The following is a 15,039-nucleotide window of genomic DNA, read 5'->3' on the forward strand; positions in this document are numbered from 1 at the left end:
AAATTGTTTAATGCTTGAAAAACCCATGACCTTATATATATAATGCTTTAACTTTTAAGGACACTGTAGTCTCACTGTTAATGACAAGTTTATTATTAGTTTATAAATTAAATACACTAAGGTTCTTTTTTAAATAAAATGTAAGTAAAAATACCGAATAAATGGCATGTACCTGTTTCTGAGCTAACTAAACTCATCATAAAAAATACAATCGAATTAGATCAGAACCTTCTTTTTTGAAGTCGAGTAAAATGTATTGTCATCAGCAGCATGTTCATTTCTAGCAAAAAGAGTTTATATAACTTAAAATACATAGATACATAAATACTTCAGATCCAAACGTCTTAACCGCGCTATATCTGTACCGAGAGAATGTATACGCGGCCTTTGAAATAAATATTTTAACCAAGGTCTCAAACTCATACAAATTTAAATCGCAACTAACTTCGCAACAGCGTAGAATCACATCTTTAAGTGTATGTTTGTAAACTGGAACGGAACATAGGTACCATCTTTTTCAACAAAAACGTTAAATAGAACAATAATTGTTTTAGTTGTAATAAATACACCAGTACACAGAATATTTATTTATTATTTGTTTTATTTTATAAATATTATAGTTCTGAAGTTAAAAATCCAATTCACAAAAATCTGCTATTCATTTCTGCTTTCATTCCATGCGCGACTCTCTTATTTATTTAATAATATTTGCGCGGGCAAATATCATGTATTATATTTTAAAGCCATACGAATGACGTTCTGAAATCGATTACACTTTTATGAAATCGGATACAATAACAAAATATGAGTTTATTAAGTATATAATTATAATATAAATGTAACTACATAAATAAGTATTTCTAACATTCGGCCATTCTGATTATAAAGTTTGTCCTCAAACTTACTCATCTCAACTAATCAGTTGGCACCAGGCCCCTCGTTAATGACTACGGTAGCATTGACTGTAAAGTCACCTCACCCCTCGTTCAGATTGTGACCGTGTGAGCCTTCGCAATCACAACCGTGCATGACTTCGCAACATAAAAAAAATATCTTTTCTCTTCTATCTAGTTGGCATTTCACCCCTCATCATTTTTTTTTTTTGTTGGCAAACGAGCCGGAGGCTCACCTGATGGAAAGTGACTACCACCGCCCATGGACATCTGCAACACCGGGGGCCTTGGAGGTGCGTTGCCGGGCTTTCAGGAAAGAGTACGCTCTTTTCTTGAAGGTTCCCAAGTCGTATCGGTTCGGAAAAACCGCCGGCGAAAGCCGGTTCCACAGAGTTGTTATGCGAGGCAGAAAATGTCTTAAAAATCGCGCTGTTGTGGATTTTCGGACATCTAGGTGGTGCGGGTGATATTTGGAATTTTGACGAGATGTCCGAGGGTGAAATTCAGCAGCCGGGATCAATCCGAACAATTCCTCGGAACATTCCCCGTGATAAATTCTGTAGAAGATGCAGAGCGATCCAACATCTCTACGCAAAGCCAAAGGATCAAGCAGATCGGAAAGGGCTTGATCGTCGATAATTCGAGCCGCTCTACGTTGGATACGGTCAAATGGAAGGAGCTGGTACTGGGGAGCACCCGCCCATCACTTGTGTGACCGTGTGAAACTTTCCAACAAAAATCTTTTCTCTTTTTCTTGTTGGCATTTCACCCCTCATCACCTGTGTGACCGTGTGAAACTGTGTATTATATAAATTATTATTAAATCCAGAGCTCAAAATCACAATCATATTTTGTAACATATGCATTTTCTTACACAATACACACTTTAAATTAATATATAAAAGACAAAATATAGGTTACAATCCAAACAATGAAAGTATTATTATAATCTGTTACAATTTGTTTTGAGCGTACATTCATTTAAATTATATAAATTCATATTTATTAAGATCACCCAAATTATAAATTTAATTAGAACTAACTTCATTATCATCATCATCATTATAAGACATATTTATCCAAGGCTGTATACGATCAGCTGACCAAACATTACTATACCGGCCTTTGGTTATATTTGAACCTGGAATACTAGAAACCTGTCGATCATGGTCTAAAACATTTGATATACGGAATGGACCAGTAAATTTGGGTAATAGCTTTCGACTTTTACCGTCATTAGAAGGACAATTTTTTAAAATTTTTACTAAATCACCTATTTTGTAAACTTTAGCCTTCTTTCCAGTCTTATTAAATCTCACACTTTGCTTTTCTTGGTCTTTTTCGATATAATTATTTATTTCCTTTGTTATAGTTTCTAAATCTTTATCATTTTGTCTCGTGTCGGAAACTGTAACACCAAGATAACCTTCACCCTGTCCTAACAAACGTTTACCAAATAGTGCTTCAGCCGGAGTTTTTCCTATTCCCTTATTAATCGTATTATTTAATCCCCATTGTATTTTGTTTACTACTTGATCCCATTTATTCTCTCCTAGTCCGTCATTATACCTTCTGAGCGAATCTAAAACCATCCGATTATATCGCTCTACTTGGCCGTTGGCCCTTGGAGCTGAAACCGCATTAAGTATGTGACAGACTTCGTATTCTATGCAGAACCTTTTAAACTCGGATGAAGTAAAACATGTACCCCGATCAGAAATCATTCTGACAGGATATCCAAATAAACTGAAAACATCTTGAAGTGCTAAAACTGTTGGTGCCGTCTTTGTATTTCGAAGAGCTTTAAGAATACAATACTTTGTAAAACCATCTACAATTAGTAAAAGATGTTGATTATTTCTAAAACAGACCTGATGTGTTGTATTTTTGGATCTGACAATTGCAAACTAAGGAGCCAGTCATCTTGAGATATTTGCAATACTCGAGTAAAATGATCATAAGTCTGAGAATCATTTTCACTAAGAATAGGATTGCGACTGAGTGCATCAACATGTTGCATCGAATGCCCCGGTCTCTATAGAGTATACTATATAGAGCAATCATATTCCTGAAAAGCTATCCACCAACGAGCAAATCGGGGAATAAGCTCAGAGAGGTCTTGAGCAAAACAGTCCCTATATGTGTCTGTAAGTGAATATATTTTTTATTTTTTGTTCGTAAGTTAAATTAGAGTTTAAAGTTATTTCTTCGCGAGGAATGGGTTCCAGATTCGTTCCTATTTTAAAACAGTTTACTTCTGAAAAAGATCTACCATTTTTATCTTGTCCTATTAAATAAAATCTGGTTATAACAAAGTTGCTTGTTAAGTATAATGAACAGTGTGAAAAATTTATTACACTGATTTGGCATTTACCACTCTTGGATACAATACTCTTTATCATTAACGTTTCGATAACCACCTTTTATATAAATTGTTGCATCTACTATTTCATTACTACAGCACTTTATTAAATTTATTTTATCTACTTCACAATCAAAAGACACATACCATCTATATTTCACATTAATTTCTGGTTCTAAACAAGTTAAATCGTCATTATTAATCTTTGACAATATATTTAGTGAGTCTTCTGTCTTTGTAATAATCACATTAGGTAACTCAGTAAAATTTCGCCCTACTAACATCTGCGTATGTAGAAAATTGTTAGCAACCACATATGCCATAATGTTTGCTTCTACGGAGTCTAAACGTAATAAAAAATTTGTTTTCCCTAAAGGTTGAACTCCACCATTTGCTATCCCACGTATAATTGGTAAATTATCAGTTGAAATATTTAACCCAATTTCAGAAGTAGTTTCTAGTCGTATAAGCGTGCAGTCACTTCTCGAGTCAACAAAACATTCAAATGTAAATAAAGAATTTATTACTGCCTGTTTATAATATTTAGAATTTTTTTAAAAGTCTTCTGATATATTTTGTGGAAACCGATTTCCAACTATTGACCAATTTAAAAGAAATATCTATATCTCCGAAATCGCAAAATATCGCAGTACCGGATGAGATGCAAAAGAGTCATAGATCAATTTAATATTCTATTTGACAGTAGAATTCATTTCTGTAATTATTTTTTTCAATTAAATTATATATTTTTTCATGTCTAAGTCTTGAATTTCGGTCCACTGTGCGACGGTTGTTTTCAGGACAGTGACATCACCAAAAAGGGGAATAAAAATGGCTTAAAATTTTATTTTAATTTACGGTAAGAAAGCGTGTTTATTTCGCCGAAATATATTTTTTGTGGTTTTTTACAAGGAAAATTAACATTTTGAAGTATTTTTTCAAAATTAGTAGAATAATCTATTGAACCCGTATATTTGTTGTCATTATTCTGCGATTGTACCCCGACGATATACGACGACGCAATACTGAGTTTCCTACATCGAGTAAAATGCGTGCAGGGTGTCTCTCTAATAAATACATCGGCACGTCGGTATCGGGACGATCTACCTTCAACCTGAGATCCAGAAGTTATCGTATGACTAAATAAAAAAAATAAAATAATTTCGAAACGGAACTAAATAAAAAGCCGTCGAAGAGTACGAAACATTTTTATTATCTCGACGCAATCGGAGCGGTCAAGCGAGCTCGGCCTGCGTCTGCAGCAGCAGCTTGGCGAGCGAGTGCCGCGCGCCCAACTGCAGCGCCGAGAAGCCGCGCGCGCGCTCGCGCCGCAGGCAGCGCAGCGCGGCCGGGCGCGCGCCCGCGCACGGCGCGCCGCGCGGCGCCAGCAGCAGCGCGGGCTCGGGCGCGCGCACGGCGCGCAGCGGCGCGGCGCTCAGCGCGGCCGCCGCGTCCGGCGCCGCCGCGCCCCCGCGCGCCGCCCACGCCTGCATCGCTGCGCACACGGTAAAACTTGTCGGACGATCGAAGCGATTTCGGTCGGGTGCGATGGAAGGCCCTTCCCCGGTTTCTTTCGCCGATCGATTTCGATCGATAGAACTTCGGTGTCGATTCGCATCCGTAGCTGTCGAATCTGCGACTCACCGTCGTCGTAGTCGCGGCGCGTGGCGGACAGCACGAGCGGCGCGGCGCGGGACTGGAAGCGCCCCGTGTCGAGCGTGGCCCGCGCGCCGTGCGCGTCCGCGAACTGCGGGTGCGCGAACGACGCGAAGCGCGCGAACGGCAGCGGCAGGAACCACTGCTCGCCCGCGATCGTGTTCATGCGCACCTGCCGCACCACTCTCTCTTATTATCCGGCTCGACTGACGGCCCACGTACGGGATGTATTTAGTAGCAATGTTACTGTATTCATTTAATAAATATATCATCATATCTATTACAAACTTGTTTGTAGAATTTTTTGAAATGTACACATGTATTCAAGTTCAGACTTAACAGAAAAAAACATCTAGACATATTTTATAGCTTGTATCGAACTATAAGCTATTATAATTTATATCGATAGCGACAGTTGCTGAATGATTCCGATAAAACCAAACAAAAATATATTAAAATACCTTTTTTTTATTTAGTGTTGTATGTTAATAAAAGATTGCTATACATATATGCCATAAAATGTCGTCGGAGCGCCTCCTACCCTATTGAGGAAATCCTCGGTGAACTCCATGTGCGGCAGCGACAGCAGGAACAGCGCGTCGCGCGACAGACGCGGCATCGCCGTCGTCAGCGCCACGCGCGCCGCGTACTGCTGCAGCTCGGCCTCGCTCGCGTCGGCCTCCACGGGCCCGCGCGCACCCAGCAGCACCTCCAGCTGCGCCCCGCGGTGCTTCTCCCCCAGCGCACGCAGCGCCTCGCGCGCCGCCGCCAACGCCGCGTCCTCCTCCGCCGACGGACTCTCGCTCGTCGGCACGACCACCTGCGGTGCGACTCAGCGTTATTCTCCGACTCGAGCCCGCGAGTCGGCGGGCGAGCACTCGGGTCACTCACGACGGTGAGGGCGGTGTTGGCGTCGCGCTGCAGGCACACGCTCTCGTATCGGCGCAGGAAGGCGGGCAGCGCGGCCGCGTGCGGCACCGGCAGCGGCAGCAGCAGCAGCACGCGCGCGCTCTCCGTCACGTAGCGCGCGGGCGCCAGGCGCGCCGCTCCCAGCGCGCGCGCAGCCTCCACCTGCACCAGCGCGCTCGAGCCCTGCGCAACGCGACACGTGAGCGAGCGCCGGCCGCGTCCGCCGGGGCGGGGGTCGCGTACGCACCTCCGCGCGCGGCACGCGCAGCAGCAGGCGGTACCGCAGTGCGCGCGGCGGCTCCCAGCACCAGGCGCCCTCCTCCAGCACCACGGCGTCGGCTCCGGCGGCCACCCCCCAGCGACGCGCCGCCCACGCGCGCACCTCCTCCACGATCAGCTGTGCGAGGACGAGAGGCTGTAATGCGACGACGCATACGGAGACGAGACTCCGACGCTCCGATCGGAACTCACGTCGACGGCCTCCCTGTACGCGGACGAGAGCGGCGCCAGCGCGCGGTGGTCGTCCGGCATGTAGGCGTGCGTCAGGTTGAAGCGGGTCCAGCGAAGGTGATCGAACCTGAAAGCGACGACGTGTGAGCCCGATCTAAACACAAACGTGGAACGGAAAAGGGGGGGGACCTCGCAAGTTACCTGGAGGGCGGCGCGGCGGGCGCGAGGCCCGCGTCGTCGCGCAGCGCGGGCGGCCACGACGCGTTGCGGAAGCCGCGCGGGTGGCGGCGCGCGCTGAGGGCGGCGCGCGCGCGCTCGCGGGCCGCGGCCGCCTGCGCGCGCTCGAGGTACACCTGCGCGACACTATTGGCTTAAACGGCAGTCGTACGAATAAAACTCTTATTATAAGCTCCGTTGATACTCGAGTATTATTGTGATATTTAATGGTTAAACTCTGTGAGAGCCTGACCGTACATATGTACCGTTGTTGGTGTCGGTTGTATCACTAACCGAAATGTGAATTAGAATCGAGATAGTCATTTTCTTACTCGCGATACGAAAGCGTGCAGCTGGTAAAAGTGCTCGGGCTCCAGTGCGGGGTGCGCCACTACTGCGTCGGCGAGCGCCTCCACCAGGGCTCTCTTCACGCCTCCCTCGGGCTCCGCGATGCCCTCTATTGGCATGGAGACGTAGTTCTCGCCCTGTCGAAGCCAGAAGACATCGAAGTAGATATAGTCTAGGATCCCGCGTGATCAATAAAGTGGACGACATTTTATTGAAAAAACAAGTCAATGAAATAAATAATAAGGAATAAGAATTATTAATAATTTAATTAAAAATACTAGTGGCCAAATTTTGAAAGGCAACCTGGTAGATATAAATTCTCCTAATCATAAATATATGCAAAAATTTGGTTTTTAGCAAACACTCGATGGGTACACTGATTCTGCAGCCGGATCTCGTACTAATTCGGCGGGCGAGGCGCGCGCGCTACCTGCACGGCGGCGGCGCAGGGCAGGTGCGCGGCGTGCAGCACGCAGCGCCCGACGTTCTCGTGGTGGTGCGGCGAGTACGAGTTGCGCACGCACCAGTCCAGCTCGCCGTGCACGGCGCGCAGCACCGAGTTCGACAGCAGGATGCCGCCCTCTAAACGTAGATTTTACTTCAACTTATTTCCAGAAAAGGATCTCATTTTTAAAATTACATTGACTGACTTTGTTTTGCTGCTCTTCTCTTTGTCTAAGTGATTGACACTAAAGCAATAAATATGCAAACTAATATAAAATATTGTCCTGACTATCAACACACGGTCAAAACTGTCATAATTCCGTTCAGATACTCATAAAATGTTATACAAAAGATTGAAAACAATGTCTTGGTTGAGGTACTGATACCATTATAATGTTATTTTATTGTTATGAATTCCGTTTTTTAAGTCCCTGAATATAAGTTTACATCGTCCATTTAATAATATAAAAATTAAATATAAATTTCTATATTTAATAATATAGAATTTTTTTTGGCAATTTCAACTTTAAGGATTGACTCACCAGTCCTTAAATACTTATTATGTATATTCTGTAAAATTTTAATTTGTATATTAAACTTTAACTCACCTAGAGTGCAGTAATGTGTGTCATCATCGGCAATAGTACCCATATAAATATCCTGACTGACACTTAGTTTTGACACAAGCTCAGTCAGACGGCGTGAATTTACAAATGATGTATCCGACACCAAAAAGAAGAAATCATATTCTTCTAAATAATTATCAGCGAGGTATTTCAGTGCATGAAATGGTTTGAGCATTTCTCTGGTGTCAGTGAAGCCAACGACATTTGCTCGTCCTGGAGCAGCTTGTAAAGCACTCGCTGTGATGAAGAATCGAAGAGCAGGTTGAAGGCGTGCTGCTGTTTGGTTGAGTGCAGCTGCTCGGGTTTCTAAAACATCTTCAGAACTGAGGACCCCTGAAACATTATTAAAACTATTTTACTTTAAAAGAAGTAGTGTAGAATGAATAATAATATTTAGAAGAAAACAAATAAACACCACAACACATATACTTAACATGCCAGTAAAAAACACTTTAATGACAATTATGTGATCTTTTTCACAAAAACAAAGAAATGTTTTTTTTAATTATTTGACATAAACAATATAAAGAGCAGTTAATTATTAATAATCTTTCTACTTGTTGGCATATTGACTACTAAACTATAAAAGTCTATTTGTTTCAAAAGCTATAACATACAATTTCAGTTAATAAGGTATTGTAGTCATTTTATTAACTCCTACAAACCTGCAAGCAATCCTCCTCGCATACCCAGCTCAGTGCTGTAATACCGCGGGCGCTGGACGCTGCGCCCCGCCTGGCCCGCGGGACCCAGCGGACGTTCCTCACGATGTGGCTCAAACTCGTCTGGCGCCCCTACTGTCACTGTTGGCTCGCAGGCTGTCACCTCTTCATCTAATGGTACCGTCGCTAACGCTAGCCATAGCCCTATCCCTAATCCCACGAGAAAGTAAGAATTATGCTTTACTTGCGACACTACGTAGCGTGAAAACATTTTGATTATTCATACAAAAGAATTCACATCGACATGCCTATGATATCAGATAACGTACGATAACAGTAAAAAAAACCTATCAACGTTTAACCAAAAAATAGTGCAGCAATAAAATATACGATACTCGATACCGCACAAGGAAATATAATGTCGTCTGTCACTGTCAATGTCATTTCTATGCTGACTGACGGCTGGCGCTGCAGTCTGCAGGTTGCAGACACATGTTGCGTCTATGACAGTTAGGAATGTCAATATAATATTGACAGTGCCACGGCTGGGCATAAGGTTTTATATCCTCGAAACACAATGCATGGAATTTAATTGTAATATTCAAATCTTATAAATTGCAATAATTTTCTTTAGTTTAATTTTGTTATTTATATTAATATCGTTAATAATTATTTAAACGCACGTAGGCTTATTATAATTTGGACATACTTCAATTTTGAAATAAAGAATATAGTATATTTTTATACATAAATTAATTAATTATATTATTACTCATTCTGTTCCACTGAACTGACCTGTAGACAGTTTACCTGACATTAGTGTGTATTGGCGTCAATAATTCGAAAATCCAAATCAAATTATAAATGTTTGCCTTTACCACCGTGCGAGATGAATTATACACACAAATTAAGCCAATGAAAATTCAGTGGTGCTTGCCTGGGTTAGAACCATCATCATCGGTTAAGATGCACGCGATATAACCGTTGAGCCTTCTCGGCGAATTTCAAAGCGAATGCTGACTTTCATTTTAATGCTATTTGGATCTAATATACGTAGGATTTGTAAATCTTTCAAATTTGAATTTTATTAGAAAGATTTACAAATCCTACGTAAAATTGAAATGCCTATAGAAAAGCCACCGACAGCAGCAGCATGTATCATAATATAATATAATTTGTCTATGTTTTTGGTAAGTGTAGCAACATAATAAAAAATAACGCCATTAATTTTGGTTAAGCTTTAGTGTCACAAAGTATATTATCCTTAATTAATTAACAAAATTAACACAATTTAGATTCTATTTAACTTTTAACTATTTTTTATACAGTTGTCTTCGTTTAAATACGCGCAAAACATTGTTTGACGTTCCTAAACTAATACTTGCTATGGACGAAATTTGTTGTCAAATAGTTCTTTTGGTTTGTTCAAATATTCAACATACCGATATATTTTATTTAACTAAAACATTCGAATAATAATCTGCATTATCACGATCAAAGCGTTTTTTATCTCTTTAGTGTGTTTACCTTTTACTCTAAAACGTATCCGGCTCGAATAATTTCAATAAAATTCTATTAAGACAGAATTACAATATAACGGGTAAACTATCTAAGCAGAAAATAAACTAATTTCAAACGCAATTAATTTACTTCAGAAATAACAGATTTCAAAAGGAATCGAGTCGAATAGTCTGAAATAAATTAATAAGATCTTCTGTAAATGTATTGTTTTATCGAAATGTCAGAAGTGAAGACGTAGTTTATCATTCTTTTTGGCCACAGCAACGATTTATGCAATCTTGTAGTAATTTTAAAATTATAATTAATTTGTAATTTGTGAACACATAATAGGTTTCGGTTTAGTTATTTTTTATATTATGTGTGAAAAAAATTATTTTCTTTTAAAATATCATCATTTGTGACGCATTAACGGTACAGGGATTGTTAACACGTGTGTGAAGTTAGCTTTTTAACTGTTGGAACAATAAATACAATTTATAGTTCTCCTGATTTTTCTATCGACATCATGTTTTAAAAATTTCAGACACTAAGATTATTGGATCCAAACGATTTATTTAATAATTAGCAAACGTATGCTCTCTCTGCAAAGTTAAGAAGATTTATGGCTTCTAGCGCCTTTAGATTGTTTAAATCTAGACACGCGGTAGCGTGTCAGCCAAATTCTAGTAACAGAACTGGCGAGCAGCACCGTGTGTAATATTACAGGAACCATTTGGAGCCACTTTTGACCTCCTCATAACTCAAAAACTTTTTGACATAAATGTATCAAATTTGGCTCATATATTGAGACTCGCGAAATACATATGTGTTCCAAATTTCATAAACGCATTTCAAATGGTTATTTAGATATTAACGTCTAAAAATCGTCATTTTTATCACTGACTGACCTATAGATCAAAACTATAACCTACTTCCAGGTGACCTAGAAAGTTGAAATTTGGCATGCAGGTAGATAATTAGGCCAATATAAAGGAAAAAACTGGTAATTTTTTATCATTTTATTATAATTTTTCATTTTTTTGGGTCTATAGGAACACTTATATACTTAGTTCCTGTAATAACTGTAATAAAAAAAATGATGTAAGAACCAGCAATCAAAACTTATGACAGCCGGTCTTAATGTGGATTTTAATGTCTTCACGTGAATATATAACAAGTTGAATACCACCCTTAAGTTTTTTAAATCCAAATATTTCCGTTTTATTACTTATGAGTATAGCCGTCATATAAGAACTAGCCAAGTCAGACCTTAGGTAACAATATATTACCCCAAGTTATAAGAAGAAATTATATTTTATGTAGTTATAAATAAATTTCAGAAAGGACTATTTAACTTGGCACAAATTTAGATCTCACTTCTTTTGACGTTGAAGACAACAACCAAGGTATATATCATAATATTTAACTTGGCTCTCATTTTTACATTTATGTTTTTGATGGGATTAGTTATTTTAGTGTGAAGAGCCCATCAATTGTATGTTATTGTATTGCTGGTAATAATAATACTTAATGAAATGTAAGTGCGATTTTAAGATAGCACGGCGATCAGTCGAGTTGTGTCTTAGATTTACCTTCCTCATCGCGGGAAATGCCGCGCACGAGGAAACTACGTAGCGTTGAGTATGTTTATCGCGTCGCTAATATAATATGTAAGTCACCCTTTTATTTATTTCTTATATTCTTTTCTAGCTTCCTTATCAACATCATAAACATACATATTAAACTATTCCCTCTCCAAGTAATAAACAAGGTACAGCGTATACTATAATACATCGAGACAGCATTAAGCAATTTTCAGGGTTCCATAGCTAAAAGGCAAAAAACGGTACCCTTATAGATTCATCATGTCTGTCTGTCCTTCCGTATGTCACAGCTACTTTTTTCCGAAACTATAAGTACTATACTGTTGAAACTTGGTAAGCAAATGTATTCTGTAAACCGCATTAAGATTTTCACACAAAATATGAAAAAATATAAATTTTGGGCATTCCCCATACTTAGAATACAAATTATTTTTTTTATTTTATCAAACCCGTTCGTGTGGTAATCTATCGATAGGTCTTCAAAACTGATATGGAGGTTTCTAATTTCATTCTTTTCTAAACTGAATAGCTTGTGCGAGAGACAAAGTGGTAAAATGTGTCCACCGAAAGTTGGTTTAAACGAGATCTAGTAAGTAGTTTTTTTTCATACGTCATAAATCGCAAACCGCAATTTATCTTTCATTCAATGAACTCAAATATAAAAAAAAAAACTTTTAATTTCATAAACATAAACCTTATGCATAACCCGTGAATTATTATTTTCTAATAATAGGTGCCTATTGACATGTTTAGCTGTCACAAGCTTATATGGGCTCGCCGGATGTGGATACGGCTCGCCTTGTGTAATTCAGTTATTTCCATAGTATAATGTCGTATGGCATCCTACTCTGGGGTAATGCAGCTGACATTAATACTTATAATCTTTTGTAGTATATTTTTGTACTACAAAAGATTCGTTAAGAGGTAAATTTAAAGAAATTAAAATAATGACTGTCGCTTCTCAATTTGTTTTTGATAATGTTATGTATGTACGCAAAAACATAAATGATTTTCCCAGAAATTGTGACGTACATTCTGTTAACACTAGGAACAAGAATAAACTTGTTACTCCAAGTACCCGATTACACAGGGTTAGTAACTCTTTTTTGGGGCAATGTATACATTTTTACAACAGGATCCCAGAAAACGTTCAAAATTATTCAATTATAAAATTTAAAAAAATCGTTAAAGAGCGTTTGTGTGCTAAAGGATATTACAACACTAATGACTTTTTAGTTGACTGCACACCTTGGGAATGAAATGATCGCCTCCAGGCTGTTTCAAATAACTAAAATATAATTTTCATTGTACACGGAAAATGGTAAAAAAAAAAAAAAAAATATATCCCGCTGAGTTTCTTTCGCCGGTTCTTCTCAGGTCTGAGGTGCTAAATTCCGAACCGGTGATAGATTTTTGACAATCAATAAGCAAGTGTATACACTTCTATATTGCATAAAGATTTTTGACTTTGACTTTGACTTTGACTTCGCATATTGTTTGATCTAAATCCCATCATTTAGGTATCTAATTATAATGTTTACTTATCAATAACTTAATTTACAAAAGATACACTATTATTAAAACATCGGTCAAAGTTACAACGAACATCAAGAACTTTTACATTATGTTACTTGCTGCTACAGAACCCTTCATGAGCGAGTCCGACTCGCACTTGGCCGCTTCTTTAAGTGGGGCGCTGCTACCCGTGACTCTAAAACTTTATTTTAAGATCGCTAATAACAATAAATTTGAATTTAACAAACGAACTGTTGAACATAGAAATGTTAAGTAAGCGAATAAAAATAAATAAATTATATAATGTAATTAATAAATCATCAAGGAGTTTAATTATTACCTACAATTAATACGGAACTCCTAGTTTTAATATCGTTTGACGAGCTTGGAGACATACCCGAACGTATGACACAGTTTACAAACTAGTCTCGTACTTGTTTCGCATTTCAAGCGCAATATCGGTGACGATATTATTATGAACTAGAAACCTGCCCCGACGCGATGCGACTTCTTCTACACATTAAATCTGACATACAGAAAGAATCCTTGGAAGCACAGTTGTTGTTGACACTTGCGCGAAGGATTCTGTTGCAGTATCTTATACTGATGAACTCACCATAATCTACGCGCGGGTCGGACCGGTGCTCACGCAGCGGGGTTTTATGAAGCTAAGCAATTATTCCGCTTTTATAGCAATGTTCCAAACTTTTCTGACTTAAATAGATGGAATAAAATTTTAAATTAAAACAATTGATTCTTGATCGTATACCGCCTCCATAACCCATATTTAGAAGCCAAATCACGAGGCCACAATGTTTTTACTGCGTTATCTGTGAAGCTTGCAGATGACATGTTGCATATTTCTAGAATTTTCAATGATTACTTATATTTTAAGAAAAGTGGCTGGTTAAGGTAAGAAAAAATCCTGGGCTTGTTATCAATATATTCTTAGTGATGGATTTTCAGCAGTTGGTTTCAGTTCTTGCTAATTGCTTCAGGAAGTATGCGAAGACATTGGTCCAGTGCATGATGTCTTCCATTAGACAATGAGAGTTGAGAATACTTGTTTGGTTAAACATTCGTAATATAATGTCTACCCGTAAATATCGTTATCGTGCTGAAAATTAATATTATTAAAAGGAAATTGTTTCACTTCCAATGTCTAACATTATCATCTCTGTGCTCAAGAGTTATAAACGATACACACAATCGTACTTTTATATACTTATTTGAAAATTGCAAATTGCAATTATTTCACTAGATTGGGAGTGAAATGTTATAGAAAATAATAATTATTCTGGAATATTAAAATATATTTTTTGTTAGCGAGTAAATGATCAGCTTATTACCAGTCTCGACAAACGAGTTTCGTATTTTATTCTACTATTACAATCAATACGTATTTGTGTCGTTTCCACCTCGCATCAATATTAGGGAGGTCAAAAATCTTTCGAAGAGCAATAGAGTCGACATTTTTACTTGCTGTTGCTCGTTGCTGATGGTGAATGGAATGATTACGAGTACAACGCTACTTGAATAATCTTCCGTAGTATATGGAAGTTGAATTGTTCCCAAAATGGAAGAGGAACTGATATGTTTGTTTGTTTATAAATTATTCCGGGTCTTGCAAACAAAGATGTGACTTCTGGAATAAATGCATATTATTATTGCATTTATTACGTACGGATCGTGACAGCAATTTAATCAATGAGAATAGAAGTTTAATTAAAATTAAATTACACTAATTCCTTGGTAGTAGATATTTCTGCAAGCCCGTCTGGGGCAGATACCACCCACTCAACATATATGCTACCGCCAAATAGCATTACTTTGAATTATCGTGTTCCGGTTTAA

At 38.8% G+C, this 15,039-nt stretch overlaps 1 protein-coding gene across 1 annotated transcript; it reads right to left on the reverse strand.

The window, feature by feature from the left end:
• Positions 1–4,447: 4,447 nt before the first annotated feature.
• On the reverse strand, positions 4,448–9,022 carry LOC125073291 (chondroitin sulfate synthase 2). The gene is made up of 11 exons (XM_047684061.1): positions 8,570–9,022; positions 7,887–8,237; positions 7,265–7,416; positions 6,819–6,971; positions 6,472–6,623; positions 6,292–6,397; positions 6,068–6,217; positions 5,803–6,003; positions 5,453–5,731; positions 4,900–5,083; positions 4,448–4,750 (listed from the first exon to the last, which is right to left on the reverse strand). The coding sequence occupies exons 1-11, from the start codon at positions 8,835–8,837 to the stop codon at positions 4,491–4,493; spliced, it is 2,256 nt and encodes a 751-aa protein (XP_047540017.1). The 5' UTR covers positions 8,838–9,022; the 3' UTR covers positions 4,448–4,490.
• Positions 9,023–15,039: the final 6,017 nt, after the last annotated feature.

The sequence above is a fragment of the Vanessa atalanta genome, chromosome 24 (assembly GCF_905147765.1).
Source record: "Vanessa atalanta chromosome 24, ilVanAtal1.2, whole genome shotgun sequence".
In the NCBI taxonomy this organism is placed as follows: Eukaryota; Metazoa; Arthropoda; class Insecta; order Lepidoptera; family Nymphalidae; genus Vanessa; species Vanessa atalanta.

Coding starts and splice junctions, on each gene's coding strand:
- LOC125073291 (XM_047684061.1), bottom strand. CDS start 8,837: ATGTTTTCACGCTACGTAGTGTCGCAAGTAAAGCATAATTCTTACTTT. Junction 8,238..8,569: donor GCGAGGAGGATTGCTTGCAG/GTTTGTAGGAGT, acceptor ATAATGTTTCAG/GGGTCCTCAGTTCTGAAGAT. Junction 6,218..6,291: donor CGTACAGGGAGGCCGTCGAC/GTGAGTTCCGAT, acceptor GTCCTCGCACAG/CTGATCGTGGAGGAGGTGCG.